Source organism: Elgaria multicarinata, chromosome 3 (assembly GCF_023053635.1).
Source record: "Elgaria multicarinata webbii isolate HBS135686 ecotype San Diego chromosome 3, rElgMul1.1.pri, whole genome shotgun sequence".
NCBI classification, from domain to species: Eukaryota; Metazoa; Chordata; class Lepidosauria; order Squamata; family Anguidae; genus Elgaria; species Elgaria multicarinata.
The window spans coordinates 2829465-2854035 of record NC_086173.1 but is presented as its reverse complement, the minus strand read 5'-3'; the positions used below and the strand labels follow the sequence as shown (position 1 = coordinate 2854035).

The 24571-nt window shown below is 49.2% G+C and overlaps 2 protein-coding genes across 2 annotated transcripts in view; one reads left to right on the top strand and one right to left on the bottom strand.

Moving 5' to 3' along the window:
• The window catches only part of PALM3 (paralemmin 3), a 42870-nt gene extending 28735 nt beyond the window's left edge, over positions 1–14135 (top strand). Inside the window, exons 5-7 of the mRNA XM_063119101.1 lie at positions 1885–2005; positions 4960–4987; positions 10325–14135. Coding sequence (XP_062975171.1) covers positions 1885–2005; positions 4960–4987; positions 10325–12660 — 2485 coding nt within the window. The 3' untranslated portion in view covers positions 12661–14135. The remainder of the gene's footprint in view (positions 1–1884; positions 2006–4959; positions 4988–10324) is intronic.
• Positions 14136–18121: 3986 nt separating this feature from the next.
• The window catches only part of IL27RA (interleukin 27 receptor subunit alpha), a 31372-nt gene continuing 24922 nt past the window's right edge, over positions 18122–24571 (bottom strand). Inside the window, exons 12-15 of the mRNA XM_063119075.1 lie at positions 23117–23245; positions 21888–21978; positions 21597–21723; positions 18122–19003 (exon numbers count right to left, since the gene is read on the bottom strand). Coding sequence (XP_062975145.1) covers positions 18830–19003; positions 21597–21723; positions 21888–21978; positions 23117–23245 — 521 coding nt within the window. The 3' untranslated portion in view covers positions 18122–18829. The remainder of the gene's footprint in view (positions 19004–21596; positions 21724–21887; positions 21979–23116; positions 23246–24571) is intronic.

Genomic DNA, 24571 nt, shown 5'->3' with positions numbered 1-24571 from the left:
CCTGTTTACTTCTCCAGTCTCCATTTCCTTTCCCCACCCCCCTCCCTGTTGGTTCCCCTGTGTAAGATTGATGGGGATATATAAATAAATAACAATGACAACAATGTGCTATTCTGGTTGGCGCTGCAGAGAGAAACAGATTATGATGATGGCATTGAGGTCCTCAGGGGACGTGGGGGGAGGGCGGTTTGCCTGGAACTTTGTGTCTCCCTCCTGTCTCTGTGACTTCTCCTTTCCGGAAGAGAAGATGCTTCAGAGTGAGAGAGAGAAATCCAAACAAAGGCCAGGGCTGAGAAGCCTGAAACCACGGCCTGGCCTGAGGGAGCACGAGTGAAGGAGGATGGGAGTTGTGGGGACAGAATTGAGTGATGAGTCAGCTACACGCCTGAGCATCAAATTGCCCTCTAGCAGCAGCGGCGGCCCACAGGCAGTGCAAAAGTGAAAACTAAGCAAGGGGGTGGGGGAGCCTCCAACCAACAGTCCCATTTTAAATTTAGGGAGCTTTTCACGTGCGCACCACAAGCAAACATCCAGAATTTGTCTAAATAAAGAGTGTCAAGAGAACAATGCCTCCGCATAGAACAAACTCATTTAATAAGCTCACGTTATTATTGTAAGGGATCATTGGGGCAAATTGCTGCTCTAGTAGACAATGGTAGAGTTCAGAATGGACTCTGATATTGTGCTCTGGGTTCCAAAGTGGATCTGGATATTATTGTATTTATATGCAATAATATTATTGCATTTTTTGCATTTATATCTCGCCTTTTTTCCTCCAGGAAACCCAAGGCGGCGTACATAATTCCCCGCTCCATTTTTATCCTCACAACAACAACCCTGTGAGGTGGGTTGGGCTGAGGGTCTGTAACTGGCCCAAAGTCACCCAGTGGGTTTCCACGGCCGAGTAGGGACTAACCCGGATCTCCCGACTCCCAGTCCAACACTTTAGCCACTACACGATGGGTCTCCCTGTTGAATTCAGATCCATTTTGGAAGTGTTAGCTTAGCACAATACCTTGATTCTTTTTTACAAGACTTTGTTATGCAGAGTCCAACTTCAAGATACTAAAGATACTCAAGATATTCAAGATACGAAAAGGTTTAGAGTGGGACTCAAGCACTCCAGCTTGAAATCCCTACTCGGACAATGAAATACATTTATTTTAACATTTCTTCCCTGCTTTGTAGCCTAGTGGTTCTTTAAAGCAGATTGCAAACGGAATAAGACAACACAATAAAACATAATTAGTATAATAAAATGGACAATCCACATCAAATCAATAAAGCCGCACTTAATTAAAATAACTTATAGTACTCTTAGCAGCTTGCAGATACCTTTCTAAAAAGCAAGGTCTTACCATGGTTGGTAGCAATTCAAAGTGTTGGTTTGGATTTTCAAAGCCCTAAACAGTTTAAGACTAGTAGATCTTCTGGATTGCCTCTTCTCCACAGACTTTATGCTTTGGGGAAGTTTTGCAAAAAAAGCTTTATCCTCATCTTCTGAAATAAGGCCCATAGGAATGAGTAACGGGGTCTTCGTGGTGTTTGCCTCTTAACTATGGAAACTTGCCCGGCTCATTCTTTGCTCACTTTAGGAAGCTAGTTAACTGACTCCCATATTTTGGAACAGTTGCAGTTTCTGAATACACTCCAGAAGTGGGTCCCATGTAGAGTAGTTTATTCTGATCCAAACTAGAAGTTACTCATGATATGTTAAAGGGGGGCTAAGTCTCCTGTGAATAAAGCCCTGATTCGCAGGTCTCTGCTTTACAATAACGACATAGATCTTTGGTCTCTAGCACCATCTGCTCCAAGATTACTTCACAGTCAGCTAAAGGCCTCTGGCATGTGGTCCTTACTGACTGTTTTTCTCTATCCCTGAAGTCTCCAATCTCAGATGCAGCAGCTGGATAATCCAGAACTTCACCAGGGACGACTGCAGCCTGATGAGTCTGTGAAGGCTTTGAAAGAGGTGAAGCATCCATCGCTGGACGGCCTTGGGGAGGTATGAGCAGATACATTTACTCTGAGCAGTCGCAGGATTTCCAAGCAAGTGCAAAATTAGTAATCTGGCACACAATGTGGCATCTTGAGAATTTCAGCATACTTTAAAAAAATAAAAATTAGCTCTTATGGTGATAGAGAAAAGCTTAAAAACACGTGAGGTACTGGTTCCTCTCTATTCGGCCCTGGTTAGGCCTCATCTAGAGTATTGCGTCCAGTTCTGGGCTCCACAATTCAAGAAGGACGCAGACAAGCTAGAGCGTGTTCAGAGGAGGGCAACCAGGATGATCAGGGGTCTGGAAACAAAGTACTATTAGGAGAGACTGAAAGAACTGGGCATGTTTAGCCTGGAGAAGAGAAGATGGAGGGGAGACATGACAGCACTCTTCAAATACTTAAAAGGTTGTCACACAGAGGAGGGCCAGGATCTCTTCTCGATCCTCCCAGAGTGCAGGACACGGAATAACGGGCTCAAATTAAAGGAAGCCAGATTCCGGCTGGACATCAGGAAAAACTTCCTGACTGTTAGAGCAGTGCAACGGTGGAATCAGTTACCTAGGGAGGTTGTGGGCTCTCCCACACTAGAGGCCTTCAAGAGGCAGCTGGACAAGCATCTGTCAGGGATGCTTTAGGGTGGATTCCTGCATTGAGCAGGGGGTTGGACTTGATGGCCTTGTAGGACCTTCCAACTCTATTCTATGATTCTATGATAAACAACGCCAAGTGAAAGTTCAAATGCCAGGACTTTGTTCAGAAACAGGACACCTCTGCTTTGGTGCCCCCCTTTTTGACTTCCCTGGACATTTGTTCTTACCGTCCACCTAGTCCCTCATGTCCATATTCTTCCATTCTACCAGGAACCAAAGCGGGATTTTGACCTTTTACAGCTTTGAAATGGATCTTCTCTCTTATCCCACTGCCATAAAGGCAGAAACAGGCCACATAGACGCCCCTCCCCCCGGCAATCCAGACCGTAGTGGAGCACATGCACAGGGGGGGAATTTGATCTAGCCTTGTATTATACGCAAAGCAGCCAGTGAATTCTCACTTTGGCTGCAATCAGAAAGGAAGGAAAGCTCATTGGACTAAATGCAGCTTACCTCTGGGCAAACCTGCTTAGGATCAGGCTGCAGAGCAAATACCTCTAGAACGCTCCCCACTACAGAGCCCGGATACTGCTTGCAAGGGGAAGCAACACCTTTGGCCAATCTGAGCCCTGCTACGGAGATCAATTGGACTCTGGAAGCACGTCTGCACCAGAAATCCTTGTTGGATTTCTTTGTGTTTTTGTCTTGCTCTGGTTTACTCCTCTGGCGGCCTCCTCCTCAACTCAGGATATGGGCTCACTTTAAAAAAACAAAACAGAACAATCCACAACCTGCTGAATTACTCTCATGCACAGGCAAGTAACTTTGATATGGTGTGAAGGAGGCGGAGGAGGCTTGAGATTTCTCATGAGAATGTGAAGGATGAAAACCCTCTCCCTGCCTAAAGAAGTTGGGGGCGAGCAGAGGGTGAATTATGAAGGCAGTTTGTGTATATGCACAAAATCAGATTTTAAAAATACCAAAAACAGTGGGTGGGAGAAGCTGTATTGATGAAGAGGGAAAGGCAGGGCAGTGGCTGGGCTTAGAAGCACTAAGGACACCTTGGCTCAAATTAATTGGGAAAATTCACACCACTTCAATGGAGTGTGTAACAGAGACACATCTCATAGGAAATGGGTCAAGCTTATAGGTTTGTGTGAAATGACTTGGCTCAGGTATAGTTTGATGCTTGCAGAGGGTAATACAGGGGTGGGAAACCATTTTCTTAGAATCATAGAATCATAGAATAGCAGAGTTGGAAGGGGCCTACAAGGCCATCGAGCCCAACCCCCTGCTCAATGCAGGAATCCTCCCTAAACCTTGTAGGCCCCTTCCAACTCTGCGATTCTATGATTCTATGAATTCGGCCTTTGGGTAGAAAGAGGTTCCCCGGCCCTGCACTCAAAGCTGTGCCATAATTCATCATTTGTATCATTTAGAGTACTGATGCTGAAATGCCAAGTTTTCCACTGCTCAATCAGGACGTTCCTGCTGCTTGCATGTTACAGTGTGTCAACTGAGAAGCTGTGACATAGAATCATAGAATAGCAGAGTTGGAAGGTGCCTACAAGACCATCGAGTCCAACCCCCTGCTCAATGCAGGAATCCACCCTAAAGCATCCCTGACAGATGCTTGTCCAGCTGCCTCTTGAATGCCTCTAGTGTGGGAGAGCCCACAACCTCCCTAGGTAGCTGATTCCATTGTCGCACTGCTCTAACAGTCAGGAAGTTTTTCCTGATGTCCAGCTGGAATCTGGCTTCCTTTAACTTGAGCCCGTTATTCCGTGTCCTGCACTCTGGGAGGATCAAGAAGAGATCCTGGCCCTCCTCTTCCAAGGGCAGACTGCATGCCTGCTCAGGCTACAAGCCTTTCTACATTTATTGGGTTGCTTTGCAACCATTATAGAATTTTTTTTTTTTTACTAATGAGGAAAATCTTGTATTTCTATGGGTGGCAGCATGAAACTCTGCTTTATTTGTGCAATTATGTTTTACCACAGTGCTACCTGGTGGTTGTGTAATAGCCCATATAGAAAGGCAGAGAAAGAAAAACCCTGGGGGTGGAAAACACGTGTAAAGGAGTGGATCTTAATCCCACAAAAAAAAATCCAGAAGCAGAAGCCTTAGGAAAGTGGCAGTTTAAAAACCTCATGTAGAAAACCCCTAATTTGCAAGATTGTTGTGAAGATAAAATAGGAGAACCCCCGTGGATACCACTCTGAACCCTTCTGAGGAAGGGCACAGTATAAATACGATGAATAAATATTACTCATGAGAGTCAGCAAAAGTAATTTCGAAGACATTTTATTTGGCTCTCTTGTGATCACTTTGGAGACGGTTGCCATGAAGTTTATTTCTTTGCTTTTAGGTTGATGGGACATCGTCTTCTCCAGGAGGTGAGTCATTTCCTTTTCTCCAGAAGGTGTTTTATTTGTTGAGATATAGATTACTTTTGGTACTATATCACAGTGAGCACAATCCACCTGGGAATTTTTCTGCACAAGCTCCGTTGAAATGAACAGGATTTGAACGTCGGGCCCGGTGCTGTCTTCTCTTCCATGCAGAGTCCTAGCCGTGACTCAAGAATTCACATCCTGTCCTGCCTTAAGATGTTACTTTCCCAATGCTCTTTTCACTTTATCCTGACTCTTTATTGCAGGACTTTTTTTCCCTGCTGCTGGTGGTGGTGGTGGGGAATATAATAAGGCTGAAAGCATGCTCACGTCCCCAAGTATATTCTGTACCTTGCTACTTCAAATATGTATCAAACCATTCACACACACCAGCCAATTGCTTGTTTTCAAAGGCCAGGTTCTGAGCTTTGGAGTGTGATTCATATATAGTTGTTTGTTCTAGGAAATGGCAAAAGTTTGATTTCTTTATCCATTCTAGCCTGTTGGCACAACCTTGCAGGGCATTCAGATAAAGACACAGTCATGGATTTCTCCCCCAGCTACTTTCAACTGTGTTTCTGCTTTATCTTTTGTGAGCCTAGCTCTGGAACCTTGGTTGTCTACGCTACTTTTATTCCACCTTCTGCCGTGGCTCTGCGCATGCTGACATGTGCTCTACTCTTCTTCCCTTTCCTCTGCGTACGCAAGTGGCATCTCTCTTCATCCCTCCCATCTCAGTATGGCCTCTTCTTTCCTCCTTCCACCTATCACAGGACATTTGTGACCCACCAAGCCAAAAACCAACTGCCAGGCATGGATTGTGGCCTGCAAGCTGCTTGTAAACTCCCTTTGCTTTTGCAGTCTCAGGGAGCATAACCGGGAGGTTTGTCTCACTCCAGTTGTCACGCATAGCTCCAGCTTAGCTTCGCCCAGCTTAGCCGGTCCCGATGTGTGGAGGCTAGTTTTATATGCTCCTTAGAGTTCCTTGTTCTTGCAGACATGGGCTTGTTCTCATAGATGTGGGTGAATATGAAATTTTATTGCTCAGTTCGCAGCACTGGACTGACCGTGTTTTAGCTTGCCTGAACTTTGATCTGCAAAGTCTCAGCACCTGACCTGAATATTCAGGGTTGAAACCTTTTCCAAGGCATGGGCTTAAAAAGAAAAGGCTTCCTCAACCTGATGCCCTCTAGATGTCTTGGACTTCAACTCTAATCGTCCCCAGCCAGCATGGGCAATGGTCAGGAATGCTGGGAGCTGTAGTCCAAAACTCCTGGAAGGAGATTGAAATAAAATCTCAGGGTCATTTGCCCCCATGTCCACAAGGCTCCACCTTGAGCAACCAGCCAGAGCAAGGCATTTACCCCTGACCCACCATGTGCCATCTCCCACCCCAGACCAGGCTTCCCCCTCTGACCTATGCAGCATGCCTCCCCCGCTGCTCCACGGCTCCGCACACCCCTTGAGGGGACCTAGTGGCCCTATCTGAATGTGACCTCATGAATTCCTTACAGGGAGAAGTAGCACTGAGTCCAGGCTTGAGTTGGCTCCTGTCCCACCCAAGAGGCCCGTGCGGGCAGCGGCCAAAGAGAAACTACAGAATGGAGACTTGTCAGGAGTTGGTGGGTACTGGCAACTGGCAAGATCAGCCCATGGGTAAGGGATCAGGCCCAGGCACTTGGGTGGGGCTACCACAGCTAGGACCCCTGGCCCAAGCATTGGCATGCCAGCAGAGGGCAAAAGGCAGAGCTCTGGAGCACAGTTGCCCCATGATTTCATGCAAACAAGGTCCACGGGACGGAATGGCAGAGGATTTGGCTTCTTGGAAATCTCAGCTTTCCGTTGAAAGCAGGCTTCTGGCCCTTTTGGATGTACAGCTGGGCATGGAAGAGGAGGAGTGAGGCCTCCTTGTGGGATCTCAGAAGGCCAACCTTTATGGTGCGACCACACTTGGAATATTGTGACCCCAAACTACACTCCATCTCAAAAAAGATATTGGAAAGCTGGGAAATGATCAAAGGGCCGGAGCAACTCCTGCATGAGGAATGGTTGCAGTGTTTGGGGCTATTTAGCTTAGAAAAAGGATACGGGGAGACATGCTAGAGGTGTACAAAATGATATGTGGTATGGAGAAAGGGGATAGGCAGACATTTTTCGCCTTCTCAGGGCCGGTGCCAGACTATTTTGCGCCCTAGGCAAGGCAAGCTACTTGCACTCCCCCCCAAATTATGCAGAAGTCCAAACGTGTGCGCCGAGTGGAGAGCTAGGACTGGCTCACTTCGATTTGGGACCGAGCCGTCTGGAATTCACCGGGAGTTACTTCCGTGCGAACGCAACCCGCTATGCAGCCTGGCGTCCCGATCCCCTCCGCACGTTTACTCGGGGGAATAAGACTTCCGAGTAAGGAGACATAGGCGGATCGGGCCGCACTGGTGCCTCCCGGTGCAATGCTTTCTCAGATGCAAGTCCCGTTGATCCAAGAGCGCAGGATCGGGAAGCAGGAGAGTTTGCCTTGCGAGGAGTCCACAAGTCCCCAGCTTTCCTGGGGGAAGGGAGAGGGAGTCCCGCTTGCCCGCCTGCCTGGACATCACAGCCTGTTTGAGGAGAGAGGCGAGGTGACCCGGTGCCCTTTCCTGGGGAGTAAGGCAGAGGCTGGCTTGGGTCAGGGTCGAGCTCGCCACGTGCTTTTTCTTCTTCTGGTGGTCTCCCGGCTCTGGGACGGCAGCTTCTGGGTGGCTAGAGCGGCTCTGGGAGGGCGGCTTCTGGGCGGAAGTCCGAATGTGGAGCCGCCCCACCCCACCCCAGTGTCCCTGGCTTCGTTTCAGCTGGGCGGGCGCAGGGCGCCATCTCACCCGCCCAGGCCCAGCTGAATCCTCGAGCTGGCCCGGCCCGGCTCACCGCCAACAACGTGCGTGAGTGCTGCGCGGCACCCCTCTTAGCTTGGCGCTCTAGGCGGCCACCTGAGTGGCCTCTATGGTAGCCCCGGCCCTGAGCCTTCTCCCATAATGCTGGAACCCATGAAGTTGAATGGTGGGAGATTCAGGACAGATGAAAGGAAGCACTGCTTCACACAGCACATAATTAAGCTATGAAATTTGCTACCACAAGATTCTGTGATGGCCACCAATTTGGATGGCTTTAAAAGAGGAGTAGAGAAATTCATGGAGGAGAAGTCTATCAACGGCTACTAGTCCTGATGGGTTCTGTGCTGCCTCCAGCGTCGGAGGCAGGTATGCCTGCTGTATGTGCACCAGGTGCTGGGAAACACAAGCGGCAGGGTGCTGTTGTGCTCATGTCCTACTTGCGGTCTTTGGATTGGAGCGTGTGGTTAGTCCCTGTGTGAACAGAAAGCTGGATACGATAAGGCCTCTGGTCTGATCTAGCAGGGCTGCTCTTAAGGCAGAGAGTATGGAGAACCACTCGGGGGCCAGGAATCCTGCATAGCTCCTGACCCCTCCCCAGGACTGGCAAAAGCAGAATAAATTCAGCCAACCCAGTGTGTGGACTTGTGCGCACGTGGATGGATGGGTGTTCTTAATTTGCATGAGTGGTTGAAACTTCTGGTTATTTTACTTACGAATGGGCTTATTGGTGCACAATGTTCCTTTGTTCTAGTGTAAAACATGAAGTCCTGCTCTGTCTTCTGTCTCCTCCTTTGAGTCTGAGGAAGCTGGGAATCGCTCCCTTTCTGAGGATTCATGTAGCAGAGCAATTGGGAGTGCCTGAAGTGGGGATAGCGGCAAAGACTCTCTTCTCTTCTCTTTTTTGCTGTGAGCTTGTAGGACAGAGTCAGACGTAGGTTTTTGCAGACGGCTGTAGGTGAACTCTTAAAACGCCTGTCTCCCTGCACCAGATCCTGCGAGTGCCAAACCAGGGACTCCAGAAACCAGGCCCCGGTGCCCTGCTCCCTATCTCAGCCTGGCTATGTGCCGCAACAGGGCACTGAAGGCTTGCTGTCTGCTCTGCCCTACCCTGAGGGCAGGACAGCAGCTTCAAGTTCAACGGTGACGTGAGGAGGCCAGGAGGGCTTGGTTCTGTGACGTCTCTGCCTCTGGCCTCAGTGTGAGCAACTTTCCAGCTTCAAGCTGCTTGAGGAGAGGAGGAGCGTGCTTTTAAAAGGTTGCCACACAGAGGAGGGCCAGGATCTCTTCTCGATCCTCCCAGAGTGCAGGACGCGGAATAACGGGCTCAAGTTAAAGGAAGCCAGATTCCAGGTGGACATCAGGAAAAACGTCCTGACTGTTAGAGCAGTACGACAATGGAATCAGTTGCCTGGTGAGGTTGTGGGCTCTCCCACACTAGAGGCCTTCAAGAGGCAGCTGGACAAGCATCTGTCAGGGATGCTTTAGGGTGGATTCCTGCATTGAGCAGGGGGTTGGACTAGATGGCCTTGTAGGCCCCTTCCAACTCTGCTATTCTATGATTCTATGATCCTATGCATGCTTTGTTTCCAGTGGGGTCAGCTCTGACAGGTTCCACGGGATGGTTACCCCAGCTAACCGCATTCCGTAGGTGCCCTAGCCAGTCACTGGGCTTTGCAGCAAGCTTGGATTCCTGAAGCTTGGGAGCTCAACTCATGTGCTCAACTAACCCTCACCTCTGCCTCCACTGCTCTCTTCCTTTGGTGTTCCACACCTGCTTCCTGGATGTTCCTGTTTGTCCTTCCTTTATCCCGTACTGCAGTACATACTGTAGGCCTCGGACACTCCCTGCTCCGCCCCATGCGGTTTTTTTAACCACTGCTCAGCTGATAAGCTGGACTATATATGTGTGGGAAGGGGGGGCGGGCAGCAGGTGTCGCCTGGCTTCTGAAATCACTGCTTTGCTGCTGCTAGCAACAGTAGAGAAACAACACTCTCAGAGACAAGTGCTCCCCACCCCTCAATGATCCCTACTAGGTCTCAGTGGGCATGGAGGGGAGATTTAACCCCCCATCTCTTTCTGCTGAGATGTGTAGTGGGGGAAAACTGTGCGCGCATGTGTGCGCCCCCCTCAATCAACACCGGTGCCACAGTTGTACACAGACCCTTTCTGTGGGATATAAATGCAATAATAAATAAATGAATGAATGAATAAATAAATAAATAAAATGGGCTTAGTCATTCTGCCCTCTTCACAGGGGTCTCTAACGGAGAATGCTAGCACCCTCGCCAAGCTATAATTCCCAGGTTTTGCGAGTGCCACGATGGATCAAACTGGCATACGAGCAGCATGGCTTTGCAATGTAAATAGGCCCAGGACCAGATGTCATCCTGCTTTCCTGTCCTGCCTTGCTTCTTAGTTTTACTGGGGGCGGGGGGAATATCACAGAGGACTTGAGTCGTTTTTTGTTCTCCGCAGGTGTGTTTGGCAGAGAGAGTAGCCCCGAAAAGGCAAGCGTTGAAGTGAGCCCTGTGGCTGTAGAAGCTGGGCTGGAAGTTCAGCCTCCTCCTGCTGTGAAGCCGGCCTGCCAGAGCTCAGAGCCTGGTGAAGCCCCTGGCAGCCACCAGAGAAAGCTGGCAGTAGAGGAGATGGTCATCAGGGACCACTTGGGCCAGGAAGTGGGCAGCATGGATGCTGTTGGGCAGAAACAGAGATCTCTTGGGAAGGAGGAAGACCCGGAGGGCCACACGGAACTGGGGAACGGATGTGAAGCGTGTCCAAAGGAGGCCCCCGCAGCTACTGAAAGCCAGCTGGGCAGTGAGCTTGGCAGCCGTGACGGCCCGGAGGGGGAGTCCCCCACTTCCCAGGATCAGCAAAGCCCCTCCCAGCCCCCGCAGGAGGGGACTAGCAGCCTTGATTCCCCCACGCGGACGGCAGACGGGGAGGCGGAGGTGAGCCCCCTGGCCCAGGGGGTGGCTCTGACGGGAGGGGAGCAGGAGAAGCTGCCAAAACTGGGCGCCAAGTCGCCAGAGCCTGCCCAAGAACTGCCCGTTGGCAATGCTCCTGCAGCAGGGCCCGTGGCACAGGGGCAGGGAAACCATGCTGGGAAGCCGGGGCTGCAGGAGCTCCAGGGATCTGGGCAAGGAGGAGAGAGGTCTTGGCAGGAGCAGCCCCAACCATCTCGTCCAGACCAGATCCCTCCAGCACAGGAAACACAGACCCCAAACTCTCTGGAAGAGGCCAAGCTGCCCCTCCTAGGTCCAGTGAAGTCATCATCTCTGTCAGAGCAGATTCCACTAACTCTTCAGGATCAGCTCCCTACTGTGCAAGATGCTACCGGATCCCTTCCAGACCAGATCCCGTCATCTTTTCAGCCACTTGAGGGTTCACTCCCAGAGCCGGTGCTGCCATTGTTCGCAAGTCCACCTCCATCCACATTTTTGAACCAGACTCCTCCTTTGCAAGAAAGTAAAGAACCTCTTCTCGTTCAGGTCCCGGCCTCACTGCAGGAACCCCTCGTAGAGCCAAACCCACCATCTCTGCAGGACCATTTATCATCTTCTCTGGAACAGAAACCATCTTCCTTGCAGGGCGAGGCCACTTTTCCACAGGAAGCTAAATGTTCCTTAATGGACCGGATCCCATCTCCTTTAAGTGAAGCTAATGGGAGGCTTCTGGACCAGATCCCAACAGTTCTCCAAGACGAGAGTGCTTCTCTACCAGATCAGATCCTGTCTCCTCTTCCGGATCAGTTCACAGCTCTTGCAGGACGGCATGAAACGGAGCGATCCCTCCTGATACCAACCGCTCTGCAGGGCCAGGAACTGGAGGCGAAAGAATCCCTTCCAGACCTAACCCTCTCTTTGACTAATCAGCCTTCTTCTCTGCCTGATCAAATCACTGCCCTTCAAGAAGCTGAAGGGTTGTCCTTGAGAGAGATTCCAGTAGCCCTGCAAGACCAAATTACGGCATCATCAAAGGCCCAGAATCCTTCTCTGCTGGAGGCTGACGACTTCCTTCTAGGCCAGGTCCTGTCCTCTGAGGATGAGGATAAACAATCAGTTCCTGGAGAGGCTCCAACATCTGGGCCAGGCCAGCTCCTGTTCTACCCCCCATCTCAGGAGGGTACAGACCCTGCTTCTCTGCAAGAGGCGAGAGGGTCTCTTCCAGATCAGGTGATGGCATCGCCGATAGGTCAGACAGTGGCCCATCTCCCGGGAGCGGAAGAGTCATCTCAAGACCAGGCCCAGACGACTATAGTGGCACAGATAACAACCTCTCTGAAGGGCCAGGAAGCAGAAGAGGCCCTTCCCGAAAAGCTGGATCCCCCATCTCTTTTAGAAGAAACGCCAACGCTGCCGGACCAAGTCCTGTCCCTTAACAAAGCCCCAAACTTAACACTGCAGGATGCGACAACTGTTCCAGACATCCTGCCCTTTTCCAGCCAAGACCCAGTGCAGCCCCTCCTGGACAAGGTTGCAACAGTGGAAAATAAGGAGCTCAAAGCGGATGGAGGTGGGGAGACAACTGAAGTCTTGGGAAATCTCCACGCAGAGCAACAACCTCTACTGAATGAGGCCAAGCCCTCCGTCGCCTGTCCGGACGTTTCCACGGGAGACCAGCAGCACCCCAACGCTGGGGTCGTCAAGCCCCCGGCAGCCCCCAGCCAGGAGGCTCCAACCTACACCGTCACCTCTGCCAACACTGCCTCATTGTGCCAGCTCCAGGCTGCGGCGCCCCGCCAAGGGGAAGGCCAAGAGCAGGGTCAGAGCAGGCGCAAGCAGAAGTCGTGCCAGTGCTGCTCGGTCATGTGAGCCCGGGGGCCGCGCACTCTCTCTCTCGCCCGGCTGAGGCGACCCCTCGCCCTCCCCCCTCAGGAACAGGAGTCGTTGGTCAGGCTCTGAAATTGGTGGCGTGCCCTGCCAGTAGTCTAGTGTAGGCAACACACATGCACTCCCTCCCTGGTGGGAGACGTGCTGGTTGTGGGGATGGGACCCTGGAGGGAATTGTTTAGAGTGGGTTTCCCTCTCCACTTATATCACACAGCCCCCTCTCTGTTCCCCCCCATAGTTGGTGAATGGGAGAGAAATGCAATACCCTTGGCTGTTGGAGAGGTCCCTGGGTGCCTTGGTGTGCACACAATCACACCCTGACACTCAGCACGCACACACCTCCGCACCCCTGCATTTCTGTGGACACCCTGATGCTTGGATGTCACCACCCTTCCCTCCACTTCTGTTCCATGTGTCTGCGTTCTGCCCAGTATTGGTGTGCAAGCATGTACACTGCACATTTCAAATGCACAGGTAGCCTAGCACGAATGCACAGCTACAAACATTCATACGGACAGTCCCGTTTGCTCTCACTGGCTTGCAGTGCATCTGTTGGGAAAAGCCCACCATTCATGTGCCACACCACAAATACCAGCTCCCGCATACTTGTACATAACTCTCACAGGGCTGGACAGAAAGACTATTCCATATGCATGCAGAACTCTCGCCATCCGCACTCTCCGCATGTGCCTGACTCCCTCTGCCAACTCAGCATTACTCACCCAGTCAGTCGGGGCACCTTCCAGACACTGAGCAGAACCTTCTTCCCTCCAGTGTTGCCTCCTGCCCCCTTGCTCAGATGGCCCAGCTGTGCACAATTGATCTGGCAGGCAATGCTCAGCACTGTATGACACTTTGGGCATGAGCGGACTCTTTGCCAGCAAGGGGTGGACCTCTCTCTGCTGGTCGTACCCCCTCTTCCCCCCACCCCAAGATCTCACATGGTGCAGAGTTCGTGCTGCATCTCCCAAGGCCAGACTGAGAGATGATCCCTCCATCCCTGTTGCAAGCCCTGGGCCTGCGTCCTGCCAGGGAACCATGGCCCTCAGCCCTCCCTCCTCCCCACGTCCCGTTACAGTTTATTCTATGCACTTTGTTTTAATTCTAATTGTATAACTTCTGTTAGGGCCACCACCAGCCAATAAGGAGCCTTTTACATGTGTCAGTTCCTGGGCAGTAGAGAGAGAGATTCTCAATTAAAGTCAGATGCAATGACAAGCAGGACCTCTGGCTGTGCTTGGGGGCGAAAAACATTGAGTCTTTTACTCTGGAGCTGGAGACGTTTGCGTTGTTAGCATCTTCTCTGGTAGCATCATCACCAAAATCTACAGCTGGAAGAAGTAACAGGAGCCAGAAGGCAGGCGAGTGGCAAGAAGGCGATTAGGGGTCCTGGCTCACATTCCCTTGTCCTGAGCCACTAAGAGCCACTTCACCAGCAGTCTTTTTCCAACATGGGGATCAGCATAAATAATAAAAAAACAATAAAACGCTTTTAAAAAATCCTGCCCATTTAACACAAAGCCCTGTGAAGAGAGACTGAAAGAACTGGGCATATTTAGCCTGGAGAAGAGAAGATTGAGGGGAGACATGATGGCACTCTTCAAATACTTAAAAGGTTGTCACATAGAGGAGGGCCAGGATCTCTTCTAGATCCTCCCAGAGTGCAGGACACGGAATAATGGGCTCAAGTTAAAGGAAGCCAGATTCCGGCTGGACATCAGGAAAAACTTCCTGACTGTTAGAGCAGTGCGACGGTGGAATCAGTTACCTAGGGAGGTTGTGGGCTCTCCCACACTAGAGGCCTTCAAGAGGCAGCTGGACAACCATCTGTCAGGGATGCTTTAGGGTGGATTCCTGCATTGAGCAGGGGGTTGGACTCGATGGCCTTGTAGGCCCCTTCCAACTCTGCTATTCTATGAACACCAAAGTCAAAGCTATCTCATGTTCAAGCTTCCCAAAGCTAGAAAGTTGGAAGCAAAGGCTGATGACTTCTCAGGCATGTCCAGTGATCAGTAACTATTGTGTTATGTCAGAAATTGTGCTTGCTGACAACTTGCCCTCCATGTCAGATTCCTTGGAAAAGGCACACCGGGGATCAGATTCTCACAGGGGCATAGGTAACTCCAGCCTGGTAACTTGACCAGAGCGAAATGTGAAACTGACCAGGCCCAGCCTTTGTTCAGTGCCCAGTGAAGCGGAGAGATCAATGGGCTTGCCAGAAAAAGAGCAAAGGAATGATTTTATTTCCATCCAGGGACTGAGAGAGGCTCTCATCTCATGGATCGTTCACAAAGGGGAGGAAATAGCATTTGTCTCTACTTAACACTGCTGGGAATAAGTGAACCTAGACATTCGGGTTCCAGTCCCATGTCCCCCACCTGAACCAAAATGGATTCACCCTTCAGTCAAGGAGACAACCACACACCCCTGCTTTCTAGCGCCACTTGCTCTAGTCCAGTGGTTCCCAAACTTTTTCAGGTCACCGCCCCCTTGGTTCCACAAACTCATGCCCAGTGCCCCCTACCCTACACTATAAAAATCATTATTCAGAATAGTGGTTTTCAACGACCCACTAAGGAAGCTAATAGCAATAACATTCGAAATAGTAACAATTAATTGAATATTTATTCAAAATCCAAAGCACCCACCACAGGCTTGCTGAGGGAGGGAGGGAAAAAAGAACGAATGCCTCTGTTTTGCAGCCAGCATGGCGGGGCACACCAAGCAGGGTATGTCTCTTCATTAGCATTTTGGTGCTTTTGAAACATTTCAATTCACCGTTAAAATGGTATTAATACATGTGTGGATTCTTCCCCTATATGGCTTGGGACCAAACTACCTTCTCCCATAAAAATGTCCCTGGGTTTTAAGACCTTCTGGAGAGGCACTTCTCGGAAAAGACCACCTTGAGTGCCCCCCTGCCACCCCCTATGCAAGCCCACCGCCCACTTTGGGAACTGTTGCGCTAGTCCAAGGATAGGCAACTTGTGGCCCTCCAGATTGTTTGCACTATAGCTCCCATCAGCCCTAGCTAACATAGCCAATGTTGAGTGATGCTGGAAGCTGTAGCAAAAACATCTGGAGGGCCCCAAGTTGTCCATGCCTGCCTAGTCCAGACTTTCCCAACTTGCTGCCCTCCAAATGTGTGGCTAGAACTCGCGGGAGGGCTCCAGGCTGGGGAAGGCTGGACTTGCCCATTTGTTACAAGCTGGCGTAACTGTGAAGCGATATGAAAGGTGTCACTTTGGGCAACCTGTTCCAAAGAAACATTTCTTCTTCTTGTTTGCTGGCCATCAACCCTCCTCTCCATATACCTTTAAAAACATGCAGGTTAGAAGTGCCATTTTAACCTTAATGTTTTAGTTGAGATGTGAAGATGAACCCGTGGGGGTGAACTCTCTCACTGCAGGATAGTTCGTTCCACTGGATCATGCTGCCACACATGGCGAATGTTATCACATACTGACTCTAATGCTTGATAAAATGATAGCCTCAGAGCTTAAGAGCCAAACCAGACAATGAGATCAATAGCATGACAATGGCATAGATGTAAATTGTCTGATTAGTAATTTCCTCTCCCCAAGGAAACCTGGGATCCATAATTCAAGATGGCTGGGATGGAGAATTTGCAGCAGCCTCAATGCCCAGGACACTATATTGTAGGAAAGTGGAACAGCAATAACAGAAATATCGCTGTAGTGTTAAGTACATTCCAATGCCAGCAGTTTAGAGGCACATATCTGTCTCTTGTCAGCCTTCCACTTCCTGGAGCTGTCAGACATGTTGGACTACAATTCCATTCACGCTCAGCCGGCATGGCCAACACATCTCAAGAAAGTGTTAGCACACCATGGGGAAAGCTGAGCCATGTAAACACACAAGAAACATGGGATGGACACCCGTCAGGGAGCCTTGAATGTGTTTGCTTCAAGCTTTACTGTTGCAAACTGGTAAAACACACACCCGGTAAATATGTCATTTAGACTGGTCCCATGTGAACAGTTTGACTGTTGTGTCAGGCGGGTGGGGGATGAAGATGAAAGATTCCAGGAAAGTGCCCCCCCAACCAGGTGCCCTCCAGATGTTTTGGACTAACGGGCTGATTGCAGGCCAACACATCTGGAGGGCACCAGGTTGGTGAACTCTGCTCCAAGGCTTTTCTCTACATGAGGAATTGGGAGGTGGGGTTACAGAGATACTTCTGGCTACGATTCCCAGGATCTACACCCTCCCCCAAAGGGAAAAGCCCTAACTACTGAGAATTTTGTATGAAATCCCACACAGCAACCTTCTGGAACCTGCGCCCTTCAGCTGTTTTGGACTACAACTCCCATCACTCCTTGAGCACAACTTTTAGTGAAAAGACAGGAAAACAAAAATAAAATAAATCATCCTCGAGCATTGGCCGTGCTGCCTGGGGCTTGTGAAAATTATAGTTTAAAACATTTGGAGGGCATCAGGTTGGGGAAGGCATGAAAGAGGTGCGTAGCACCACTGCTAGTGCCAGATGGGCTCTATGCTTCCTTGACTACAGATAGCAGCAAGCAGGCATACATGAGGCTCCATTTCACACAGGACTAATTGATTTTGGGACAAGACCAACCATGTGGCGCCCTCCTCATATCTATAAAACCTTCTCCTAAAGGAAGGGAAAGGGGGGGATTTATTCATGCAGCTGGTAGAAGGTGGGATTGAGCAAAGCCGGGTGCCCAGCACTCTGGCTGCAAAACTTTGGTCAATTCCCTTCTAATCAAGCCTTCAATTGGAAGAATAACGGGCTCAAGTTACAGGAAGCCAGATTCCAGCTGGACATCAGGGAAAACTTCCTGTTAGAGCAGTACGACAATGGAACCAGTGACTTAGGGAGGTGGTGGGCTCTCCCACACTAGAGGCCTTCAAGAGGCAGCTGGACAGCCATCGGGTAGATTCCTGCATTGAGCAGGGGGTTGGACTCGATGGCCTTGTAGGCCCCTTCCAACTCTGCTATTCTATGATTCTATGAAGAAGGAGACAGTCATGCAAAGTAATTATTAATCTTCATATAAACGTGGGGAAAGTGGATTGTTTTAGAATGCTAGAGCAAAATAAGCAATCAAACAGGAATTCCATGTATGGATTTGGTGGGGGGGGGGCAGCGGGCGAGAAACGAAGTTCATATTTAAAAACAAATACAAGGGAAACTTCCAAAGCGTCTTGAAGTCTTCTGCCCCCAAGTGGGCAAATGGGGGTTGTACCTGCAACTTTTAAACTTCAGTCAAAGCTGCCAGTTATATTCTTAACACATCTGGAAGGCACCAGGTTGGGGAAAGCTGTAGTAACAGAAATAGGATGGTCCAGTGGCTACAGGGACCTTTAATCTAATGCAGCAGGATTCTAGCTATGTTCTTAAAAGGAACAAACCACCCATCTGAATAATGAAAGGTAAGGCAAGAACACTCATCAATTCATAAAACAGAGCTCTTGACGAAAACACAAAACGCTCCTATAAAAAAACCAACGTACAAAAATCACCTTTAAAACAAACAGCTCATAAGTCACAAGTAATAAAACTTCTTTGAGCCGAGGAACCAGCCCCAACCCAAAAAAAAATTAGTAAAGGTTTTACAGCCCTTCTCGAAAGAAAGCAAAGGTTTCCTCCACTGTCCTGGGGTTACAGCTGTCAAGAGTCTGAAGCAGGGCCCAGTCAGACAGAAAGAGGCCCTGTATCTGGAAGGAGCTGCCATTCCAACGCTACCCTCACATCCAGACGACCGGGCTGAAGAGGGGTAGAGAGGTGAGATCAGGTCTATGCAGAAAGACTGAGCCCAGGCAGAAGTGTGACTGCTCAGTGGGAGAGCCATCTCCCCAAGGAAGTCCAGAGCGGGGTGGGTGGGTGGGTGGGCAGGGGATGCCCTCCAGAGACATCTGGCACAGCCCTTGGCCCCTTGAGGTTGGAGGCATTGTCCCTGCAGACCACCTGGAAGTCCCACTTTTTGTTCGTAGAGGCACATCAAAGGCAAAAGAACGTGGCACAGCATTTTTCCTACGCCATCTCCCAGGCTGAGGAACGAATCCTCACAGGAAAGTCACGCTGATCTTCGGCTGGACCAGGGCCAGCACCTTAGTGGTCCTCAGATGTTGAAGTGTTATTTTCTCTCTCTCTCTCTCTTGTCTAAACCAGATTCTGCAGCTCTTCTGGGGTGGGCATGAAACGCTTCTCATAACCGGAGATCTCCACTGGAGGAGGGGGTGCTGTTGGCTGTGGGGCTGGCTCCGGGGCGGGCTCCTTTATCTCAACAATGTCCATTCCTTCTGGGGACAGGGTCGGGTCCTGGCTTAGAGCGTTCTGCAAGAAATGGAGTGGAGGAATATGAAGGCTCAGCAGCCAGCAAATTGACAGTAATTGACTTCCCCGTCTTCATGACAAGTGGCTAAAGTGATGGCAAGGCCTTCCTAGGACTCCCACAGATAAATGCCTAGCAAGACCCTTTCTTCAGACTCTAAAGCGGGGCTGCCCTGTCTCATTGGTAGGGAGCCACAAACATTGGCTTGGCTTACTAGCCAGCCAGTATTTGGGGTCGCCAAGACTCCTCACCTTCCAGAGCCCTCCTTCTCACACAGAGAACGTGTGTGTGTGTGTGGGGGGGGAACAGGGTCTTCACTTATTTGTGCTGAGGTATAAAAAAGGTCAGCATCCATGACTCATGCTGCTTCTTACCTCTGGGGAGGGAAGCTGTGTGGTGATGCTACGTGACCTGCTCACCAGGGCGATGGAGGTACTCGCCCCTGGGGAGTGGATCTATTTGTGGATGTCTGCTCACCAAAACTCCCAGCTCTCCAGGGTGCAAAGTAAAACGTTAAGCCAGTGGTTCTCAACCTTCCTAATGCCGCGACCCTTTAATACAGTTCCTCATGTTGTGGTGACCCCCAACCATAAAATTATTTTCGTTGCTACTTCATAACTGTAATTTTGCTACTGTTATGAATCGTAATGTAAATATCTGATATGCAGGATGTATTTTCATTGTTACAAATTGAAATATGTGTTTTCCGATGGTCTTAGGCGACCCCTGTGAAAGGGTCGTTCGGCCCCCAAAGGGGTCACGACCCACAGGTTGAGAACTGCTGCGTTAAGCCATAAGCCAACCATCTTTCTGCATGGAGACCAGCCTTTGTCTCCTGCTCTGACCCAGCATGATCCTGGGTAATTCCCTTGATCCAGTGGATCAAATGATGGACTTTGCCATGTGTTTGTTTTTTCAGTGGCTGTGCTTCTGCGCCTTCAACAACCTGATATAAAAATTAAAAATGGTGACGCTTTCCCTCAGCACGCCATCTCCATGTCAGGAACACTTTCTGAGGCTTACATTTCTATGAAAAAAAAACCATGGAAGTGTTTGATGTTTTTGCTGCGACGGACTAAGAGTCTTCTTTGTACCTTCAACATTAATAGATTTATTGTGGCATAAGCTTTCATGGATAAGAGCCCATTTCATGCATCTGATGTGTTGTGCATTATTCTATACAATATGCATGCATTATGGTACAATAAATCTTCTGGTCTTTAAGATACTTTATACTTCTGTTTTGATAGGCTGCTGTTAGAACGGCAGGGCCAAAAAAAAAGAGAGAGGAAACCTTACCTACATCATGAGGGTTTTGCAAGGATAAAGAAAGTAGGGGTGAATTATAGCCTGCCCTTAACACAGGGTGGGGAAAATCTAAACCAAAGAATGGGAACTTCACACATTGGGGATTTCCTACTTAAAGCAGCCAGTATAAGAAAAAAAAGAACTAGAAAATTGGCCTAAAAGTAGATTTTATTAAAGGTCGTTACACACAAGGGGTTTTATTAACTGTTAGTCATAAATAATATATAAGAACTGTACATTGTTTTATAATTTTAAATCGTAAATTTTAATTAACGCCTGTCTGTTTTTAATGATGATGTGATTTTTGAAATGGTCGGAAGACTTATTCCATAAAGCTTCATTCATTCATAAGATTTGTACTGCAGCTCTTAACATGTTTTTATTAGGACTGTAAGCTTTAAGTAGTAAATCAAGCAAAGTATCCACTAATCAATGGAAACCATTTTTAAAATCAGCAAGTCCACAAGTGAAGGAGGCACAATATCAAGATTACTTTGGTTCTGATGCACTGCAACAATATGGGCTGAAAAAGAGAACACTGAAGAAGCCACTTGCTGCTGGACAGAGATTGGCTACATATATTAAATTATTTTCTAGGTGGTTTGCATGAGATCCCCACTGGAGTCACTGATCAATGCCCTACTTCTGGGTTAGTTATGAAGGGAAGAATGCTCGTCTCTAAAGCAAAAGAAACTTTCCCCCTCATGTCTGAACAGACATTGCACAGAACATCACATTTGCTACCTGGAAGAACTCCCCTGACTGAAGCAGATCACCCTGCTACTAGCAGACCAGGTTCAGCCCTTGCAAAATAGGCAGAGTACGGAGAGAGCTCCATTTCAAGTGACTGAAGGAACTCTCCCCGGCCCAAGCAGGAGCTGCAAGAGATGCCAGGTAAAGAGAGCATCATTTCAAGAAATAAGCTGGAGCCCTCCCAACCAGCAGATCAAACAGTCCACCCACCCACACACACACTGCAAAGAGCAATAGCAAATGTTTCAGAAGAGAGAGCAGGACGGACAGCCGGCTCTTTTTCCTCCTTCCAGCGGCATCAGTATGGTGCCCTCACACCATAATACTTCCGTCAGGATCTTAAAAAGGTGCATGCCTTTTCAAGATGCAGAAGAAAATATTAAGGGGTGTACACACCATACTGATTCAGTTTTAAGGGTTTGGGCAATAAACACATTTATTGAAACAGATTACAAGATCAGCTAGTCCCGTATGAAGAAGCTGATCCGTCGTATTTCCCACCAGGCCCCCTCTGCAAATGCACACACTTCTTACCATGCCAGGTGCGGTGCTTGGTTCACAGCTTTGTTCATTTATCTTCAGGACAACAATGCTGTGCCCTGGATCTGGAATTTCCTCCCAGCAACATGGGGGCAGGATCTTATGGCAGAAGCCGCGGACCCTAGGGAGGAAAGACAGCAGAGAAGAGTTTCTGCACAGGGCCGAGAAAGACACGGAGAGTCCGCGCCGACCACAAACTTGGGATGACCGCAGATGTGGAGCGAGGCAGCATGTGACCCATCCACACTCCCCCTCCACCTGACCCCTCTGCCTTTCATGACCTACCATCTGCGCTTAACAAGCGCCACAACCAAGGCCACAATCAACAGACATCCCACTAGCAGGAGAACCACCACGATGTGCAGCCAACTGGAATCTGCAGGACAGCGTGAGGACAACACCAAGGTTAACTTCATCACCATGCACTGGCAATTCCCCACCCCACACAAGAGAGTGAACTGCTTTGCTTTCTCCACATAAGGAAATGGTTCCCTCCATTCCACAGGGATAAAGTAAAAACCCTCCACGTAGGGAGAACAGGGGGCTTTGGGGGTGTGTGTATTGCCCCGGCTGTGGGCTTTCAGGTTTTTCCAGGGTCGCCAAGGAGACAAAAGTAGCCAGACTCACAGGTTTGCTTACAAGGAGACTAAATTTATTGGCATATCCCAATAAAAGTGGACTAGACTACGAAAGCTTCCTGCGCAAAAGACCCTTTGGCAAAATCTGGACCCCCCCCCACCCCTGAGCACAAGAACAATTATAGCATAAATGACCTTGGCATTGCTGCCAAGTTAAGCAAGTGATGGATTGATTGCGTAGCTACTAATAACAAAGGAGTTCTTCTCATCATAAATCTACATTGTTTTGATAAACAAGGCACTACTTGGCATTTCTTTGGCACACGTAAGGATCCTCTTCACCCAGGTGCACTGACTAATTTGATGAAGAGACTGTAATGTCAGCTTGTTGGAGCCTCCAGATACAGTACCAGGCTACACAGATAAGACACTTGCTGTTCTCATGGGTCAAAAGCACAATTACAGTGATCTCATGAGATCACTGTAATTGTGCTTTTGACCCATCTTTCCCATAACACAAAGGGATGTTGCTGATTGGTACAGACTGAAAATAAGTTTGCTAGCTTAAAGGCAGAAGCAGCCATTCACCCAGAAGCCTCTGCAGGCAGCCATGGTTTGCCAGCCTCCAGGCCATACAGGGGGAAACCTGCCCCACACTCTTGACATCAGGTGGCCCTGACCCCAACAACAGAGATCTCCCAGGGGCTGGGTGTGTCTTTATGCAGAGCAGATGCCAGAAGGTCTTTGCACAACAGCCATCGCTGGCCAGAGCTCTCCTCCTTGCAGGGCCACCCTGAGCCTCAATCTTGTTCCAAGGTTAGCGATGTCCCCGTCAGGCCTATAAAGCTTTCTCCTGCACTGGCGTTGCCCGAGATTGCTCCTGTCCACACACACTAGGGCCACACTTACTTTAGGCAGCCAAACGGCCCATCCTACCTGGCGTGCGGAAATGATGCAGTGGGCTGGGCCTGCCTTCTCCAGACGAGGTGGAGCCAGTTATCCAGAGCTGGTAGGAAGTCCCCGGCGTCAGACCTGAGAGCTTGTGGCTCCTCTTTGGAGCACCAACTGCAATCAGGAGAGGAGAGGGTGAGCCTAGGCAGCCAGCAGTCAACGCTCACCATCCAGAGTTCACAGCACCAGTCTCAGCAGGGAGGCGGGGGCCAAGGAGATACCATACAGCAGGGGCGGGGAGTGTGTGGCGCTCCAGTTGTTGTTCAACCACAACTCCCATCAGTCATAGCCAGCATAGCTCAGGGTCAGAGATGATGGGAGTTGCAGACCAAGAACACTTGGAGGGCCACACATTCCCATCCCTGGCATAGAAAGAGAACAGAGCCCCACATGGCCTTAATAACTTTGAGTTAAGCCAACACGGCGTTTATGGAAACCAAAAGGGATTGAGACTGTATCCTTGCATCTCTATGGTGAAATTCAATCCACTGCACAGAGAAGGGATCAAGCTGTCACCTCCACACACACACCCAGCTATCCCTCGGTCTTAGTAAACAGATTTAAAGCTCCCCATCGCAGCCGACTGAGGGCATTTCACCGCCTCAAAGAATCTCTGACACAGTTGGATGCTGGGGGAAGACCTTGAAAACAAATGTCTGGAGTCCCGGAAGCACAAATATCCGGATGATGACGGCCCTCTTTCGCCCATTAAGGAAACAAACGGAGAGGACCCAAATGAAAACCCTGATGATGAAGACATTGGTGCCGAGATAGTGGAGAAAAGCTCTTTCGTATTAAGTAGCATAATTCCAAAGAAGAAATCCAAGAGGAAGAAAAAGTGAGCGGGATTGTTCGGGGACTGTAAGGAAGGGAAGAACCACGGAGCTTCATTGCTCGATACTTAGAACATGTATAAATGTTAAAAATATCACCTTTTCAGATCTTGAACTTCTCAGTAGCCGCAGTTCAAATAAACCACACGCAGGCGTTTCTCAAACTTTGGAGTCTAGCCTATTTAGCCATACTCCCTTTTGCATTGCCTTTGTAAACCGCCCAGAGAGCTTCGGCTATGGGGCGGTATATACATTTAATAAATATAAATGAATGAATTTGACGAACCCCTAGAAGTGGGCGCCTTACGGCAATTTCTTGAGAAGTTACTGCATTTCTCTGTGTGTGGCTCAGTTGGGGTTTCAACCCAACATCTGAATATATGAATGTTCCCTCTGAACTAGTTTCTTGTCTAAAGATTTTTTCTAAAACAAAGCCTAACCCTGTTGCAGCAGTTTTATTGCATGTCTAACATGTGGAGCTTCGTATTCCTTTTTAAATAGATATATACTATTTTTATTGATTTTCAAGTAAGGACAAATACAATAAACAGAGAGAGTAAAAGAAAACACTCAACAACAATACGAATGTTCCTATAGCACCACTGTA